Genomic DNA, 19,157 nt, shown 5'->3' with positions numbered 1-19,157 from the left:
AGTATCAAATTCAAGGCTTGGAGGACAGATTTGGCCTGTCATATCATTTTATCTGGTTCACTAAAGCAAAAGATGTGTGTCTATGCTACTTGATTCCTGCTATATTTCCTCATTGTATATATCACACATACTGACAATCTGAGGTAAACTACAACATGCCCTGCGACAAACATGAGTGACACACCCCTGCGGTGAGTCACAGTAGTTTATTAGCTGATCTGTACTCCATATTGTGGGTGTACAGCATATTCCAGAATTTGGGGTTCGAATGTCAAATCGACTGTCGAATCATTTGTCAGGATACAGAAGAACTGGTGGCAGTAATTATTAGTGTACAATGGGTGGAGGATATTAGACCAGGTAGTGTGGTGATATTTACAGATTCAATGTCTATGGTGGAGAGTTAGTTAATCAACAATCAGGGAGGATTTGTTCATTGAAATGCAACATAGTTTGGTCAGGGTTCACAGGAGTGGCAGTGAGGCCCAATTTTGCTGGGTGCCAGGCTACCAGCACACTGTGGTGGAGGGAAATGAGGTAGCACTTGCAAGGAATAATAAGTAAGTAAGGGGGTGGAAGTGGGTAGTTCGTTAGACACATGGCCAAAAAAATTATGGCAACGTGGAAATAAAGGAAGGGAATATTATAATATTCAAAAATGAGTAATGATGAAAATAATTAAAGAAAGAAACAGAAGAGAGGAAATTAGGAAGTTATCATGACAAGACTCAGGGTTGGTCATACGGGACTGAATGATATAATGTATGTATTTGGGAAAAGGGATTCTGATAAGTGTGAGATATCTAGTGTGAAAGAAAACGTGGACCATGTAACTATTGAATCAGAATCAGAAGAAGAATCAGACTCCCCCTGCCCCCCTCTTCCCCCAACGCACACACTCCGGTCCACTAAGGGGCAGTAGAGTAACGGGGAAACGGCGGAAGTGCAACCTGAACGCTAATGCTAACGAAGTGGCGATTGTGTTGTCGACGGGTTTCTGGTTTGCTCGTTTTTCCTCATAATCATGATTATGTGTAGTTCTTATAATCTTTTAAAGAAGTCCCATATTGGTTAATAAGCGAGTAATACAGCTCGAGCTTTACCCTTATTTTATGTTAACAAGGGCGATCACTACACACTACCAGTAGCATTTTATATGCTAGCTAAAGCCTAGAGTCGACAAAACGACATTCTGTTTCACGTAAAAAGAATAGCAATCGCAAATAAAGGTAAGTGCAAATCAAATGACACTCGATATACATATATATATATATATATATATATATATATATATATATATATATTTTTTATTTTTATTTTTATTTTTTTTTTTAATTTTGCAAATAGACAGGCATTTGATGTCCAAATCTCTGCTTGGCGATCAACTTAAACAAGTGCGCAAAGAACGCAGACAAAACGTATACTCATGTTGTATCAGCAAGTGGACGTCTACGGTTATAGTAGAATTCTAACATGATTTCACAGAGTAGCGAGTGTCTGAAAATGTCGAGGAGGATCTGGCGGCTTTTCTGATTTCTTGTGTGTGTCCTAGCGATGGCGCTGAAGTCAGGAGAGGAACGTATGAAGGAGATGGAGGCGGAGATGGCTCTGTGAGTACCGCTCACTGTATTCTGACTCCTGTCAGAGTTGCTGCCTGGTTTATTATTATTATCATCATCATCATCATCATCCCCAGCACTGTTCCGTCCCAGGTTAAAAAACTGTGGAACCTGGATGATTCATCAGTGGAACATTTAAAGCTCTCCCTGTGCAAACTTTAAATGTTTCGCCATGTCTCTCATTATAGGTTTGAGCAAGAGGTTCTAGGTGGACCCGTGTCACTATCAGGAAACCCACCTGTCATGGAGGCTCTACCTGTAGCTTTGGCTGTCACAGCGCTACCAGTAGTCCGACCAATTATTGGCACCAACACCTACAGACAGGTTTGTGTCCTTTCACTAGTTAAGAGCTTATGGCCTCTAATTCTTCAAGGTGGATACACATTATGGTCCAAAGTATCAAGACAAACCTTAATTAAGCAATCCGTTGGATCCCTTTAATTGAATATCAGTTTAATTGTTTCCCCAATGAACAAATCAATGTCTACAAAATAAACATTAACATCTCCTGGTAGGATAAAATAGTCTGGTCAAGTATATGTAAACATGATAACTTTATTTGCTGTCAAGCGTTTGTTGTTAAAAAATCAAAAACTCCTCTTGCTATTCTTTGTGATCCCGACTGTCATTGTGATTTCCGCGGTAATGCTCTAAGGCAGCTAATGGCTGTCAGCAGCTTGCAGTCAAATGGCTACCAAATTAACTAGTGTCGTCTGAGCTTGGGGCTCCCTGAAAATTTAAACTGATAGAATTATTAATACAGTATAATTCCTGTGTTGTAAATAGTTGTATGTTCTACCTCCCCCCCCCCCTTTTTTAATATTTGTTTTAAACTTTATAATGAAACATGTTTTATGTCGAACTTTGGCGTGAGAGGTCTGTTGACAAGAATGCCGCTCCTGCCTGCCCTCGGAACAAAGCACAAACAGCATTTTCTTTGCTGTTTTGCCAATTTGCGTCCTTGGTTGTCTCTCCTCACCACTTGTCTCCCTCGCACACATTCGCAAAACCAAATAAACAACTTGACTGGCATTTCTTGTGCCAGCAGTTACAAACCATGTAGTCTGTTTATTTAATGCCATAATGACCGAAGAAGCTTTTAGAAATCTGCGCGGTTCAAAATAAGACCGAGATACTACACCTTTTCTCGAAAGTGACACCTGTCATATTAAAAAACGCTCTATAGAGGATCTCTCACTTCTTTTTCACCCCTTTTCAGGTCCAGCAAACACTAGAGGCCAGAGGGGCTTTTGTTGGACCACCACCGACCTTTGTTGGACCAGGTAAATGAAATTCAGACCTGGGTAATCATTGACCCAAATAAATGTGACTTATTAGAAACAAGGGCTGAACAATTTTGATAATCTGTTTAGCCACATGGGCAAAATCGTTTCCTGATCAATTGCACGACTTCTCTGCTGCAGCCCCTGCAGTTCGTGCTCCCGCTCCGCCAACGATGAGACCAGCCTTCGTTCCCCATATTTTACAGAGACCTGGTGAGGTTAATCCACTAAAAACAGTTTTACGAGTCCAGTCCTTAACCAAAATAATCTGATCCTATTTGTGTCTACATGCTGCGATGTTGCAGGCGCTCCGAGGCTCCATATCATACGCGGCCCTCCGGTAGCGCCTCCTCTGCCGCGGCCTCCTCCGCCTCCGCCCATGATGATCCCGCCTTCCATGCAGGGCCAAGCGCCTCAGGGTGTTTCTCCGCCCGTCCAGCACATGACCTCTGCACCTCCCGTCAGTGTTCGTAGTCAGCGCTTGTACCGATTTACTTTTGCCGCCTCGTTTGTGCACCGACAGCTTCTCCTTGTTAGGCTGGCGGGCGCAACACGTTACGCTCAGTATGGTAGTAACGATCATGAACAGCTTGAAATTTGATCAAGGTTTATCAGTAAACCGCTTGAACCTGTTGCGTTTGTTCAGGTCAACGACGTGATGTCCATGGTGCCCTCGCCACCCACCAGAACAGCAGTCCCGACTTCCATCAAGCCCCCGACAGTCTTCCAAGCGGCGCCCACTGTTTACTCAGCCCCGCCTGTCACCGTTACGCCCCGAAAAATTGATGTTAGGTCTCAGCGGCAAGCCAGAATGGTAGCGTGTCTTTGAACATTTTAGCAGGCATAAAGAAAGTTTGTTGTTGTCATGTATGGCCCCTCCCTCACCACCTCCATCATCGCCGTTATCTACATACAGACCGCTTTTTTTTGTGTTACTCGGAGCACGGTGGCCCCTAACCTGAAATGTGAGGGCCGCGCATTGTAAATCAACATACAAAGTCAATATTCACATTTTCTACAGATTTTCACAGTTTGAGTGATAGAAGGGTGCTGCAAAATATACACGAATACCCATTATTAGGAAATCAGCAAGATGACAATGAAAAAACGTACCGCGTGGGTTCTCGGTGCGCTAATGTTGTCTGTCGCGCTGGCAGGAGGAGCTGGCGGCGCGGGTTGCTGAGCAACAGGCCGCCGTGGTGGCGGCGGGACTGCTGGAGAAGAAGGAGAGCGAAGACAGTGGCGCCGTCATCGGACCCAGCATGCCGGAACGGGAGCCTGCGCGCCCTGAGGTACACGAACGCACGCGTGCACACGCACATCTGGGTGAAAGGAAAGACTTAGCAAACACTCAAAGAACGACCAGATCCACACACTGGTATTTACTTTTATTTTATGGTTTATTGCATTCACATGAACGTAAGAAATCATTGCTCTCAAGATATTACTCGGGATGTAACAGTTGCTGCTGAGCCAATATGAACACATGACAATCAAATAACTGGCCAAGCGGATTTTTTGGTCACTGCTGTTTATGTACAAAAGCGCAATATCGCGCGGTGTGACGGCTAACTTGAGTTGTCTTCCAGATTATGTTTGAGACGTTTGTTGCCTGCCGTCGCAAACTGTTGCTACCGACGTCAACATGTCGTCCTGAAATAACGTTCTGTCACTAATTAATGGTGCTAAAAAAATTTCATTACGTTAGCACTGTATTGTAAGGCGCCTGTTGCCGGCGTTTAGCGGCGGTTCCAGCGTTAGCTAGCCGCTAGCAGCATTCAAGTGCCCCATAAAGGCTGGCCGGAGCTGTCAAATTACTTTTCAAAGGCAGTTTAACAGACGTACATGACTACACGCTATGATGCTGAAAGCCTGAAACAGTTGACGTTCCTACCGATCACTTTTGAAAAAAAACAGGTGTTGTTTTAGCCAGCAAAACTGCTACTGTGGTACTGACGTCACTTTGTCTCAGAGACCAAACTCTATGGGGAGAGATTTATCTAAATAATGTTTCTAGAGAGGGAAATAGTGTGCTGCGAAGCAGTTTAGTCAAGTAAAAAAATGTTGACTCTGTTGATCTAAAATATGTACATTCATTGCAATACCAATTTTAATATAACTGTTGTTTGTCTGTATTCTAGATTTCACATTCAACATACATCCCAAAAAAGGTAAGACCAGATGAGCAATCCAATGATAATTCAGCAAGTAAATGAAATAACCAATTTTTGGTTATTGGTACCCTAACCCTAACCCCAACACCTTGTGATAATCATCTCTTGATACCTCAATTGAAATTGGATTGTACACTGTTTCAACCCCACACTCAAAATGTTCCAGTTTGACTCCACAAATAGCAACACTAAAGCTCCTTCTCGTTGCCTTTCCAATCAATTGGAATGAACACAGTAACAAAATATCACTGTAAATGGAAACTATAGTCAAAGCTCTGAGAATTAACGGTAAATAGGATGTAAATGTGTTGCTTATTTAAACGAGCAAAATACTTACTGCCTATTTGAAAAGTACAAGCAAATTAAACAGTTCAAATCTTAAACCGACCTGCAGTGTAAATCCAGTTGGAAAAAGTCTATATTTCCCAGCGGTAACCATAAATCCATCCAAAGTGTGTCTTGTGTGTGTGTGTTCAAGCCTGCGGAAACTTCTTCGGAAGACAAAAAGGGCAAGCCGAAGTCTGAGAAGGTGAAGAAGTGCATTCGAACGGCAGCGGGGACTTCCTGGGAGGACGCCAGCCTGTTGGAGTGGGAAGCGGGTAGCGACACTTGCCGTCGTGACCGTCGTGTGACGCCAACGTTGCTTTGTGTCACCTCGACCCGCGTTCTCTCTCCGTTGTAGATGACTTCCGTATCTTCTGCGGGGACCTGGGGAATGAGGTCAATGACGATATTCTGGCCAGAGCCTTCAGCAGGTATCCGTCATTCCTCAAAGCCAAGGTGGGTTTAATCAACAGTCAACACTCAAATCCATTGTTCTTTATCCAGGGTGGAATTATATTATTATAACAAAAAAAAAAAAATTAGGAGGTGCTCTGGTTTATTTACGTAGATAGGTGCGGCTTATATAAAGGTGCATCATATGTTTTTTTCATTATTTAAAAAAAAAAAAATAGAGTGGGTGTGGCTTATATAAAGGTGCGGCTTATAGTCACGAAAATACGGTATTTTATCATTTTTTATATTCTTTAATTGGGTTTACAAGGATGCCCTTTTTCAAGAATTTTTTGTTGATTGGAAATAAAGGATTTTGAATGGAAAATTAATTTTCAAAAATATTCAAAATGGAAAAAAAGCTGTGATCCGCTTGGGTCTCTTGTTTTTAATTTGATATGGAAAACGCATTTTGTAGGTGGCAAGCTAATCTTTCACACAAATACATTGGCAGGTTTTAAGTGACAACCAAACAGACACACAGGTCTCAGACCCTGATGGCATCAACGCAAAGGTTAACCGCCATTTATTTTACAAAGTATTTTATTCTTTTTAAATCCGAGTATAGCGGACATTGGGAACCAGCTGGGGTACTCTGTGCTTGCTAGTTGGCGGCGAGGCCGCCGGGCATCGCCATATATGGCTTTGTTCGCAGCCGCGCAGTGTTTCCATGGAGGTGGGAACAATTTCCGCCAGGCCGTTGCCCTGCCGTGCCCGCATCAGGGTGCACTGTGGCCAGTCGCAATTCCACTGAGGAAAAAATTCCCACCTCTATAGTGGATTCATTTTGGCATACTGTATGTTATGCATAAAACGGTGGAGGAAAAAATAGGATTATGATGGAAGGGCACTTTAGTGGGAGATGAGCTGGAACGCATAACCACCGTGATACATGGAAGCTCACTGCAGTGTACTGATTAAAAATGTTTGTATGCAATTTTCACAGTCAGCGTTGATAACTTTATGTGCGGTATGTCATTTCACTTCTCAATCTCAGGTGGTGAGAGACAAGCGCACAGGAAAAACGAAAGGCTACGGCTTTGTCAGCTTCAAAGATCCAAATGATTACGTGCGAGCCATGAGGGAGATGAACGGTCAGTGGATTTGTCAACTTTACAGCAACATTTCTTTTATAACTTAAAACTCGGGTTGTCCCAATCCAATCAACATGATGGGATATCGGGGCCCATCTCATGATTTTCAACTGATCGGTATCGGGTGAAAAATAGCGGACGACTTTGGGGAAAAGGACGTAGTATATGATTGCTGATCAAAGTTTTTAATGGCTGCTTGATCATCTTAAAGCGGAAGTCAACCCAAACATATTTTTTTCAAGAATATGTTTCCAGCAGGCCCACTAGCGGAAACACGGCATTCTGATTAATTTGCGTTTGTGGAATAAAAGTTAAGCAGCAAAATGCACTCGTTTTTAGCCATCTGCGGGCGGCCATTTTTTCTTCTGTCGACTGAAAATGACATCACAAGTGCTCACAACGACCAATTACGGTTGTCCTGTTTTCTGAATCTGAGCCAGAGATGAGGGGTGAGGGCCTGTTGGGAACATATTCTTGAAAAAAATGTTTGGGTTGACTCACGCTTTCATGAAATTAATAATTAAATGATTAATTCTATACTCATATTCTATCAGGATTGGTAGCAGGAAAATGCTATGAACCCAAATGAAATTCCATTCTGGTTTTCCCTGTAATTTGTGATACGAACTCTTTTCATTCCACTTGGAATACAAGGCTCCACATAAATGTGATGAGTGATTATCTCTGTTTAACCCATATAGGACATTTGCAAACAGCTGCTTTTACGTACGGGAAAATAATGACCACATTTCCCCTATTTTCTGACATGTTATAGACCAAAATAGAACTGAATCATAATACGTTTGTATTTTCTGCACTCTCAATTTGAAGCAATTTCCCATTTTTGAATAATAAAGGGGAAATTCATCTTTTAAATATTATTTGATTTACGAAAAATTGATAGCTGTACCACTAAAATGTAAATTTGGAAACTATTATAATATATACATTTGTATACCTAATCCATGTGATCCGTATCGGCCAATCACACTAAAACCCTGATCGGAACACCCCTAATTTTGAACCACTGCTGATTTACAGTCATATATAAAGGTATCATATTGGGATACTTTTATTCAAAGTTAAAAAAATTGATAAATGAGACGAGTTGGATGTGGTCTTGCTTTTCTTTTTCATTGCATTACATAGGTATTGGATGAGGCCTCGGAAGATATTTAAAAATCAAGTGACTGAGTCAGGTGCAAAAAAAATTTGATTGGGACATCCCGATAAATGTATTAGTCTGTCTTGTGTGTTCAATTTAAAAAAAATTGTGAATTCCTCGGTATGCAGGGAAGTATGTTGGCAGCCGTCCCATCAAACTGAGAAAAAGCATGTGGAAGGACCGCAACATGGAGGTTGTACGAAAAAAGCAGAGAGAGAAGAAGAAGCTGGGCCTTAGATAGACAGCCTTGTATACAGAATTGACATGTTGCCGTAAATGGACTTCAGTGTATTTTTCTTTTTTCCCCTCCCTCTTTTAAATAAAGTCAAATCTTCATGTTTGTGGTGTTTTTCTCCACAGTATTTTCAACCCATTTCACTTTTTTGGTCTGGACATAATCTCATCTAAATCGTACATTCAACACTGTTTATTTGCAGTTCAGATCATAAAATGCAGCGTTTGTACAATTCTTGCTGTAGAAGTTAAGGCTTTGCTTCACTTAAGTCTTTTTCTATATACATTTGGAACCTTAAAGAGGATTAAAAAGGAGACATTTTTTTGCACAAGTTACAAGAGCTCCCAGGTGTTTGTCCGGTAATCATATCTGTGACCTGCTTTGATGAAAATACGACAAGGATCAAGAACTGCGGCACACTTGACCTTTGTTAGACCTCTTTGAAAGCAGCTTTCTCATGCAAATGAACATCTGCTCACTGAATGAGTCCTGAATCTACATTTAGGGGACTTTCAGACAAGCATTATAAATTAAATTGTAGTCTCCAGATTACATAAAACAAAAATATTTAAAAAATAAATGGCAACGTCATGTTATTGCATCCCCATTAAATTCCATTTCGCAATAACTCTTCTACAGCTGTCCTTGCACTAAAGATGACATCATTGACAGCCACGCCATCGTAGGAAGAGCCGGTCAGAGAAAGTGAAAGGTTGTTGTTCTTTATGAAGCTGCGCATGTGCTCTAAAATGACAACACATCCACATGAAAATACTACAGAGCAAAGTGAAGCATAATCCCAAGTGAGTTCATACGTACCAACTCTGCAAAAGTGCCCCTTGTAATACTGAGGTATACAATCCTGGTGAAAGACATACATGAACATTGTAACAATTGTGTAGCCCAAATATGATAAATAAAATAGAAAAAAAAAAAAAAAAAAGCTTGTTAATTTGAAAAACGGAACACTCTTTAAGATCCCACTGCACAGCGCTTCCTCATACCTTATGCAGAGCAACACAACTCCAGCTTGGTGCCGAGGTGACTCCCAGGTGACAGCGCACAGCCTCAGTGGCTCGCTCTAAAAGCAGCTCCTCTGTTACTGCAGCTGGGGAGCCAAACACTTCTTGGAACCAGGCGCCCCCCATCATCACCTAGACAACGGCCATTGCCACAAAGTGGGAGTCAACCCAAAGCTTCCAAAAATAGCCCCGGTACACATTCGGCTTAGCATAGAGATATTAAAAAAAAAGAAAAAATCATCTATCTCTAATATTGTTGCATTGGACAGTAAATCTGAAGCTGCTATACTTGAACATATGGAGATGAGAAGGCACATGCCACAGAAAATCCAGTTAGGTCTATGAGTCCAGAATTAGAGGACAATACCCCCCAACTCATGAAATTTCATATAATCAATGCACAAAGTACAGAAACATGCACTTGTGGAAATTGTACTGTAGTTATCTTGATTTGAGATGAAATGTAACTGGAGCTGTAGTAAAAGTGACCGGGTTCAAAAACCGAATAGTGGACTGGTGGAAGCTACCCAAGCTAAGGTAGCAGGTTAGGGAGCGCCGATACTTGACTGGCCGCAGGCAACATTCGAGACCGGCGATTACCGTCAGTCTCGTTGTGGCTCCTTCAGATCTGTTGTGTTGAGGGAAGGGGACGGAGTCATAGACCACACCCAGTAAACCTTGATCCTCTGATGATGGAACCAGGTGTCCAAATCCCTGACGAGAGACCAACACACACGCTTGTCACTTGACTGGGTGTGTGCACATGCATGCGTGTTAATAAAGCTGCACTCACCGTCACAGGAAGTACAGAGCCCTCATACTGCAGATTTACTACAGCGACATTGACGGAGGAGATGTCCTGCAGCTTGTGGATGAGAGGCTGACAGGAGGACGGCAGCACAGATGAAAGTACTGAGGGCACCACACACACACACACAACTTTGTACCGAGGATGTCTTTTCTCACATTGTTATCAAATAAATATGACTTTCTTTAAAATATAAAAACTCAATTACTAGACTCATTAACACATCTTGATTCATTTGGACGTGTCTCCATATCATTATGGTCCATTAGTATGTGGTATGAAGATCTGTGTTTGGGGACTGATTTTTATATCTTTAAAAATATTTTTTTCTGGATCAAGGCATTTTTATTTCCAGTTTACAGTTTTTAATTACATTTTAGGATATCAGGAAGCACTGACTGACCTTTAGCAGGCAAAGCAGAGATGATGTGGTCAGCTGTTATGGTTCCATCCTCCAGATGGATCTGAACGCAAACACACATTGTGTTCCTCAGCTGCACAATCAGCATCAGTGAGTTCAAAAATTGAACAGGCAAGTTGTACTTGCTCCGTTTATATTTAAAATATTCAGAGTATCTGGCAAAATCCTTCAACGTAAGCACGTAAGGTCGAAAATAGAGACTGAAAGTTACCTTTGAAGCCTCAGGTGGCATTGCAATAAAAACCAGCATCGGTGTGGAAAGGATATTGCCACGTGAGCTCAAAAACATTTCAAACTGTTGTCAGTGAACACCGTTCGTCACGACATCCACAAAATCAAGTTAAAACTCTACCATGCACAGCGAAAGCCATTTATCAATAACACCCGGAAACACCGCCACCTTCTCTTGCCCGAGCTCGTCTGAGACATACAGATGCAAAGTGGAAATGTGTGCTCCAGTCTGACGAGTCCACATTTCAAATTGTTTTGGAAAATTATGGACATAGTGTCCAAAGGGGAAAACGACCATTCCGATAGTTAACGGCCGGCATCTTTGAAGGTATGGCGGTGTGTTAGCGCCCGTGCTAAGGACTTGCACATTTGTCTATGTATCATTGATGCTGAAAGGTATGTACAGGTGTTGGAGCAACATATACTGCCATTACAAGCAACGTCTTTTTCAGGGACGTCCCTGCTTATTTCAGAAAGACATTGCCAATCCACATTCTACACGCGTGTCAACAGGGTGGCTTGTAGTAAAAAAAAAAAAGAAAAAAAAAAGTGTGAGTATTTGACTGGCCTGCCAACAGTCCAGACCTGTCGTCCATTGTAAATGTATCGCGCGTTATGAAGCGCAAAATAAGACGAAGGAGACCCTGGACTGTTGAACAGCTGAAGTTGTTCATCAAACAAGAATGGGAAAGAATTCCACCTACAAAACCTCAACAAATAGTGTCCTCACTTCCAAAAAGCTTCTAGGATGTTGTTAAAAGGAAAAGTGGTAAAGATGCCCTTGCCACAGCATTTTTTGGAATGTGTTGCAAGCATCAAATTGAAAATTATCGAATACTTACAACAATACAACAAAACACAGTTTAAACATTAAATCCTTGTCTTTGCAGTAGATTTAATTGAAAATATACTGGATTTGCAAAACTTTGTGTTCTGTTTATTTTACATAACATCCCAACTCTATTGGAATCGGAGTTTGTTATAATACAGTAAAGTAAAAAGGAAGCCAGCAGAGCGCGGTGACCTATGAGAAGAATTAAAAAAACAAAAACAGCAAATAGGTTTCGTCTCTCACCGTCCAACCTGAAGCTGAAGGACCGATGCGTTTTACAGGCGCCTCTCGGTGTAGCTGCACCTTCCTGCTCCTTTGGAGAAAGTCAGTGATGGACTCCGGGAGTTCCTCCAACCCCCTTCTGAGCGACCACTGGGCCCACGACTCTTTCACAGATCTCTGGCTCAGAGGGCCAGGAGGAACCACTTGGGAGGGGCCTGCAGGTTTACGCCAACAAAACGTTAACATCCAATTTCCTGCAAATTGTGCGTGAAAAAAATGGATTTGAGAGTGGGACAATACCAGAGCCCAGAAGCATGCCGAGCGTCAGGGAACCTCTGCGCTGCTCTGCGTTGTAGAGGACGGGAAAACAAGAGCGCACGCTCAACTTCCGGCAATCCCCCGCAAACACCCCCCGACACAGACTGTCCACAGCAATGTCTGCAAGCTAGCGCCATGCACACGCACACACGCACACATATTGAGAGGACACTATGGTTGATACATGAGCCTTGTTTGGCACATTATTTCAGTTTGTTCTTGTGGGCTCTCATGTAGAAACAATCACGGGAGCGACTACCTCTAAGATACAGTAACAAGTAGCGGAGAGACAATTGTTACAACAGCTTTCGTTTCCCGAACAAGTTGATGTGAATGTTTTTTTGTTTTCTTTTCGAAACGATCATAAGCCCCCGTGGCATTAAAGTTGTCCTGCAGTTCGCGGTGGTCCTGACAACCAGAAGAAGGTGAGTCTGTGGCTTCAAGAGCAATGTTTTCAACATATACCCCGGAAGCGACATTTTGATGTCATCCTCCAACCCCGCTACGTGAGTAGGATTGAAATATTTTGGCTATAAAACTGCGACAATTTGCATTCCCACATTATTTAAATCTACAACTGCCATTAAAAGTGGCCTCGTGCAAACAGTTACAATGTAAACAAAACACCGGTTCTGATTCAAACCGTAAGTCGCGCCCATAATTCATGCAAAGGCTCATGGGGTGTAGGGACGAAAGTGGATGAAGTCTTAATGGTTTTCCCTTTATCCTCACCTCTTTTCCAAGCCTTCGAGACACAAACGAATAGATGGATTCGTCCTCCTCTTTTCTTTTCTTGGCAAATATCTCTGTGGCGATGCTGAACAGCAAGGGGCGCGAGAAAGGTGGCACTGTCCGGATAAGTCCACTGAAAAACAGAAAGACAAGAGACAGGAGAATGGAAGTGACTATATGAGGTGTAAGGCATTTGTTGCTGAGACGTTATATTGGCGCGTAAGCCTCATTTCTATTAATGTTATAAAACAATAACACATTATATACAAGAACATTATGAGCAGCACCGTGGCGTAGTGGTTAGCATCTTTTCTATGGCACATAAAGTGGTGCTTTGAGATACAAGTTTGATGTGTTCCATGATCGTGATCTTAAATCCTCTATCCCCAATTAAATGAATAATAATAATAATGATAATAATAAAATTAATGGATCAATTTTCACCACATCATTAAAAAATGTTTTGTTTTTTTAAAACAGAAAAATAACGCTCTATAACATTGCACTTTATGAAAACGGAGTAATAACATAGTTAAATAGAATGAGTGAAGTTTTTTTCAGGCAAGTGACACAGTTTGAAACATCACCGTAATTTTAAGGAGCCCACTTGGAGCACACAAAGGAATTACCTTATTTGTGGATATTTTTGACTGAAACATGTCAACTAATCGAGGAAATGGCTCTCCGAGTAGCACGCAAAAGGATCGATTGTAGTTGTGGACATCCGCACAACATCAAAGTTGACGGCAAATTTTGCCTTTACTGCTACGTCTTGCAGTATCCGACACTGGAAACGTACCAAGAGGGATACAATGCGATCTAATTAATTAGGCTTTGCATGTTCTCACCATGCACTGGGTTTTCTGAGGTATTAACGTTGCTCGTTTTTACTTACCCTCTTGTTAAGTTTCAACTGAGTTGTACAGGTTATAGGTTACATTAACAGTGGGAAAAGAACTTACATTTTCTTAGTTTTATTTTCTTCTATCACAAAAACCTGGCATTTAAACAGGGGTGTGTAGACTTTGTATCCACTGTACATATAAAATAAGCAGTAGGGTTTGCTATACTTTTAAGAAACAGCATTTGAGCGTTTCACTGAGATGCATTTTACTGTGTGCCTTACAGACGTGAACCTTTTGTTGTAAGCAGTCTTTTACCTTATTCCTGAAGGCATCCTATGAAGTTGTTTGTTGACATACAAATATCTGTTCTTGGAGGCAACGTGACTGTAGGTGACAGGCAGAATCTCCCCCGAAAGACCCAGGTCCTCCACCTATATAACACACACACTAATTTTTAATAATGGACAACAGTGCCTTATAAATATATATCACGTATATTTTTCTCCAATGGTACTTGTTTTCCCTTCACAATCCACCTCTGAGTTCATACTTCAATAGTACAGCTTTCTCTTGAAAGCTGCCTCGTCATTGCATTAACATTTGAATCTCTTCAATGCATTTTACTTATAGAAAGTTAAAAACGACCCAATTTGGTCTTACCATATTAAGGGTATTTCGTCCCACTGCCCCGGCAGGTCGAATCCCCCTGGGTCCATGTTCAAATACACCTCCATCGGACCTCCTGGTGGACCACAGCCAACCTCCAAAACGACTGCTGGACTCGAGTAAAATTACCTTGGGAAGAAAACACCAAAACGCTGTCAATGGTAGAAGAAAGTCTGCAAATGGAGAAGTATAGCAATCCAGGAAAATTATTTGAGTGCTACCTTAGCAACCTGGGGGCTTTTGCAAAGATAGTAAGATGCTGCCAATCCCCCGATTCCCCCTCCGAGGACCGCCACGGTCCTCATTGGCTGAACACAAAATGAGAAATAATGGAAACACTTTTGAGCAAACATCAAACATGAGAGACAAATGAGTCTTGTAACGCGGTTAGTAACTATGGAAGGGTGCGACGAGCCTGTTGATAAGGATATGAAACCGTTGGTTTATCAGACTTCTCAGTCTGTCAACCGGCTACAGCATGCGCACAACCGGGCACAATTTTCCACATGCAACGCAAAGCGTGCAGCAAATGACACTGGTGACAATTGTTTGACTGTCACTAAAAATGTTCTGAGGTAGTAATATGTCCCGAACACTTCAGCACTAAAAATGTAAGCCAGGCAGTTAGCAAAACGACGCATTAAACATTGGATCGATTTTCTTTTCATTCGTGTTGATATTTGACAGATCTCTGTCCAGCATTTCGTCAAGATTTTATGCTACACACGCAACTTGGTTTGATCGTCTGTTGAAGTTGTTATGTATATACATATATATATATATATATATATATATAAAAAGCTACATTTGCAATGAAATGAATGTTAAAAACTAGACTACAAGATAACAAATTCAACTGGCATAAACTGCCAAGGGGTACAGAAAATGGACGGATGGACTTAAAGTAAAACAAATATATATGTGAACAATAATAATGAAAAAAATATAGTCACCTGTTTGACGATTAGCTAGCCCTCCAAAAGCTTGAGAACCAAACCACACACAACACTTCCTCAACAGAGCGCACACACACACGCGCAAACGAACTTGCTCGGACTGTCGGGGCGGTGTTACCTTTTATTATGTCCGACCACCGGAAACCGTAATTAGTGCGCCGTGTCCTTGAACGTATATCTGAATGGACTATCAATAAGGCCTCGTCGTTGAAGCCAGGGGGCAGCCATCTTACGTTGCCACTATTACTGACTATTTTTCGCAGAAAAATCCGTATATGGAGTAATGCGACCCTCTCATAGAACGAACTCCACTGTTCGCATTGACCATTCAGTGTAAATTATCACAGTATCGTAAAATGTGACTGACGGTATAGGTTTATATTTTACAGCAAATTTTAACCCGGTGGGCTTTGGTTTCATTACATTGTTGATGGTTCTGACAATATGATGCAGACGAATGTTTGATTGAGAAGCACTCAGAGATACCTACCTTCTAAGAGAAAATTTTAAATTACATTCTTACCTATGAAATGTGCATCTATTACATATATATATATATATATATATATATATATATATATATATATATATATATATATATATATATATATATATAATATACATACATACATATATATGTATACATTGATTCTGAGGCGTTTTCACGTTATTTTCTGTATAAATATATATACAGACAGTATATATAGTATACATATGTATGTATACCGTATCTGTATATATATATATACACACATATATATGTATACATACATACATATATGTGTGTCCGTGTAGAGCCTTGCAGAGACGTCACAGGCTGTATATTATCTCAGTACTGTGATTTATAAATTAGGTTTACAGTTCACTGTGATTTGTTTCATTTTAATGTTCATGGTTCTGATAAATTGATGCAGATGAATCTTTTAAGTAGCACTCTGTGATTTACCTTGTGAGAGAAGCAAATAATTCCATTCTTACCGATGAAATATGAATATAGCACTTCTCCCAGGCTTATTGGTACAACCATACGCCACACTGAGTCGCGCTTCGATTGTTGATCGGTGGCTTCACTTCTCGCTACGTCAACGCGGAATTAGCAGTCCATCTTTATAAATTAATAATCCGTGCTTGCCGCTGGAGGTCTACATATTTAGTCTATTATAGCTAATAAAATGAACTTCCTCTCGATATAAGGCACAGCAGACGCGCAGACAGGCTTCGTATTTGTGCTGACAAGATATAAGGTCATGAATCAGGTTAGTAGGAATAAAAGCGGAGAGCTGATGTTTGTTTGACTTTGGTGTGCAAAAGTATACTCTTTATTCTTATTATATATCCAACTTTATTTTGCCCCAAACCCTCCCCACCACCCAGCCCCGACAACCAGTGACATTCCCATGTCACCAGTTACTGTCACTGTTACAATAGCCAATCAGAGTTCACCTGCAGAAAGAAGGCAACCAAACAAAGAGCAGAAAAAAGGGTTACTTTCAGTTTGTTTTTTTCTTGTTAAATAGTAATAAATACATTGAGATGCAGTGGTTCTTACTTTATCCTTTTCTCTTAAGCAGAAGGGTTAAAAAGTTTTTTTTTTCTTTTAACTTTCTGTTTCTATTCTTTTTATTTCTTTATTGATCTGTGTTGGATCTTTAGCAGCAATCCGGACCAGTTGTCTTGGTGATTAGCAGCACAGAGAGGAGGAGCTGTCTGGAGAAGAAACAACAGGAGGAGGAGAGGAAGACGAGAGGATGAGGAGAAGATCCCTGTGAGTGCCAGGAAGGCATCAGTGTCCTGTCACCTTCTCTTCCCTCCACCTGCCTCTCTCCCTCTCTCGACACCCGTCACAACCGGGCCGAGAGTGAGAGGACAAAAACAAACAACCCTCCCCTCAAAAAACGCATAACACACAGGAGAGAAAAATCTAAGAGTCCTGAATCACACACATTGACATCTCTCCTGTTGAAAAGAGGTGTGTGTGTGTGTGTGTGTGGGTGTGTGTGTGTGTGTGTGTGTGTGCCGTGACCGCTTCTCTAAACGCTGTAAATGAGAACATACTAATGTAATTTGTAAACATGAAAAGTGTGCTCTCCTTCCTCTTTCTGCCTCTGAATGGAGTGAAATAGAAAAGCAGGGGCCCTCCTCTTCATCCTCCTCCTCTCCAGGCTCACACAACCAATAGAACACACAACTCCTCAAACCACAGAAGAAAAAAAAATCAAATAATATTAAACAACAATAATAATATTAATAAAAACAAACTTGTCACAATCATTCCTTTTCAAATGACAGTCGCAACAAAAGACAAAAAGTAAAACAGGATAAAAAGGAGAGTTTTCCCAGCATCCTCCTCCTCTCATGCAGTACAGACTGTCTCCTTCAGCACAAAGTTCATGTCTTTGTCTCTGAACTCTGGCTGTATGTGTGTAGTTGTCGTAGTTGTAGTTAAAATTGTATGGCTTTAGGGCATGGTTCAGGTTTTATCAAGAGTTGGCTGGGCCCTCGTCTGAGTCTGGCCTCCCTCTGCCCCCTGCAGCGGGGTTATTGTTGTTGGAGGCAGGGTAGTAGTCCTCAGGGGGCGGGGCTTGCGGCCCAGGGGCGGTGGGGGCCGTCCGAGTCCGGAAGGCAGACAGTCCGATTGGCAGAGCGAGGGGTAGGGAGGCGGAGCCAAACTGAGACGCCTCCATGGAAGACACCGCCCCCAGGTGGTGCAGCCCTAGGGACACGCCCACATCCATGCTGTCACTCATCTGGGGCGAGGATGCCTGCTGGCCTCCCCCGCCGCCAATGCCCGTCTGTCCGCCCTGTCGCAGGCCACGCCCGCCGTTCCCGTGGTGGGAGTAGGTCGGGTGGGGATGATGGGGCTGGTCCAGGAAGTGGCGCTGGTGTTGTTGGGAGGCGGCCGGCTTGTGGAGCAGCAACTGGGTGTATGCTGGGTCCTGACCCCCACCTCCACCATCACTGCCTGGCCACATCCTCATCTGCTGCTGGGATGGAGCCTGACAGGTGCGGGGGTACAAACACAATGGTGAGACACACGTGGCTAAAAGGCTGAACATCCACTTAGTTGACATAATTATCTCTGGATACTCTTTGCATGCAAGCGCACACTTTGCTTAAAAAAAACAAATAAAACAAAACACTGCTTCTTTGCTGATCACGGTTAGGACGAGCGAGGCAATTAACACCAGTCAGGATATTTACAGAGACTGAAGTGGGAATGAGGAGACGTGCATATTTATTTGGATGAGGAATGGCCACAGTTTTTCGACTGACAACACGCCGTCCAATGGAACGTAACAGCACAAATGGTGCGTTCCAATGCGGCCACACTCGGCTGTGGAGTCGGATGCGCACGCTCAAGACACCCCCGGTGTTCGATGAGGTCTTACCTCACTCTGACGCCGCTTCACTCTCGCGGCTGCAAGCGGTGTCGGACAACGCACGCGACTGCTTGGGAGGCAACCCCGCGACATGAAGACGCAGGCTCATTATCACCTCCACACGCTGCGCGGACAGTAAGGAGCTAATGTTGTTGTGCTAACGCCTTTTGCTTTAACAGCCTGAAGCTAGTTGTTGCTGTTAGCTGTACCGTTATTCTACTGTTAGCCGGGGAGAGAGGCGGTGTGGGGAAATGAAGATCCATGCTTGCTTGATTGCTTGCCCGCTGCCAGTCGCCGTCTGCCTCCCGAGAGTTGACACGAGTTTAGCGTCGCTAAATGTCCGAAATATAAGCAGTCGGGTTCGTGTGCGCATTCCTGCT

General features: G+C 42.3%; 3 protein-coding genes across 7 annotated transcripts in view; 1 reads left to right on the top strand and 2 right to left on the bottom strand.

The window, feature by feature from the left end:
- Positions 1 to 898: 898 nt before the first annotated feature.
- Positions 899 to 8,445, top strand: rbm42 (RNA binding motif protein 42). Of its 4 annotated transcripts, none has more exons than XM_086038353.1 (13): positions 899 to 1,229; positions 1,553 to 1,610; positions 1,808 to 1,943; positions 2,839 to 2,902; positions 3,044 to 3,115; positions 3,208 to 3,362; positions 3,549 to 3,716; positions 4,060 to 4,194; positions 5,044 to 5,073; positions 5,555 to 5,675; positions 5,759 to 5,856; positions 6,848 to 6,944; positions 8,238 to 8,445. In XM_086038353.1, exons 2-13 carry the CDS (start codon positions 1,555 to 1,557, stop codon positions 8,348 to 8,350), a joined length of 1,245 nt encoding a protein of 414 aa, XP_085894479.1. In that variant the 5' UTR covers positions 899 to 1,229; positions 1,553 to 1,554; the 3' UTR covers positions 8,351 to 8,445. The 4 variants fall into 4 exon arrangements, with proteins under 4 accessions (XP_085894479.1, XP_085894478.1, XP_085894481.1 ...); XM_086038352.1 differs by having other exon boundaries at positions 3,208 to 3,368; XM_086038355.1 differs by lacking the exon at positions 5,044 to 5,073.
- A 76-nt stretch (positions 8,446 to 8,521) lies between these two features.
- On the bottom strand, positions 8,522 to 15,536 carry ppox (protoporphyrinogen oxidase). Its single transcript, XM_086038350.1, has 13 exons — positions 15,395 to 15,536; positions 14,663 to 14,749; positions 14,436 to 14,570; positions 14,091 to 14,206; positions 12,931 to 13,063; positions 12,181 to 12,325; positions 11,902 to 12,095; positions 10,578 to 10,638; positions 10,160 to 10,278; positions 9,967 to 10,080; positions 9,349 to 9,498; positions 9,164 to 9,206; positions 8,522 to 9,088 (listed from the first exon to the last, which is right to left on the bottom strand). Exons 2-13 carry the CDS (start codon positions 14,744 to 14,746, stop codon positions 8,952 to 8,954), a joined length of 1,431 nt encoding a protein of 476 aa, XP_085894476.1. The 5' UTR covers positions 14,747 to 14,749; positions 15,395 to 15,536; the 3' UTR covers positions 8,522 to 8,951.
- Positions 15,537 to 16,771: 1,235 nt separating this feature from the next.
- The window catches only part of dyrk1b (dual-specificity tyrosine-(Y)-phosphorylation regulated kinase 1B), a 64,357-nt gene continuing 61,971 nt past the window's right edge, over positions 16,772 to 19,157 (bottom strand). The window contains exon 13 of one of the 2 annotated variants that reach the window (XM_086037594.1): positions 16,772 to 18,393. In XM_086037594.1, coding sequence (XP_085893720.1) covers positions 17,878 to 18,393 — 516 coding nt within the window. In that variant the 3' untranslated portion in view covers positions 16,772 to 17,877. The remainder of the gene's footprint in view (positions 18,394 to 19,157) is intronic. The other variant, XM_086037595.1, reaches the window with a different exon arrangement.

This window comes from Filicampus tigris, chromosome 8, assembly GCF_054856515.1.
Source record: "Filicampus tigris isolate MCC_2025a chromosome 8, RoL_Ftig_1.0, whole genome shotgun sequence".
Taxonomy (NCBI): Eukaryota; Metazoa; Chordata; class Actinopteri; order Syngnathiformes; family Syngnathidae; genus Filicampus; species Filicampus tigris.
This window is presented reverse-complemented; position numbering and strand designations above follow the sequence as displayed.

Coding starts and splice junctions, on each gene's coding strand:
- rbm42 (XM_086038352.1), top strand. CDS start 1,555: ATGGCGCTGAAGTCAGGAGAGGAACGTATGAAGGAGATGGAGGCGGAG. Junction 5,074..5,554: donor CAACATACATCCCAAAAAAG/GTAAGACCAGAT, acceptor TGTGTGTTCAAG/CCTGCGGAAACTTCTTCGGA. Junction 5,857..6,847: donor CGTCATTCCTCAAAGCCAAG/GTGGGTTTAATC, acceptor TCTCAATCTCAG/GTGGTGAGAGACAAGCGCAC.
- ppox (XM_086038350.1), bottom strand. CDS start 14,746: ATGAGGACCGTGGCGGTCCTCGGAGGGGGAATCGGGGGATTGGCAGCA. Junction 13,064..14,090: donor AGGATGCCTTCAGGAATAAG/GTAAAAGACTGC, acceptor TCTGTTTTTCAG/TGGACTTATCCGGACAGTGC. Junction 10,639..11,901: donor CTTCAGCTTCAGGTTGGACG/GTGAGAGACGAA, acceptor GTTTGCGTTCAG/ATCCATCTGGAGGATGGAAC.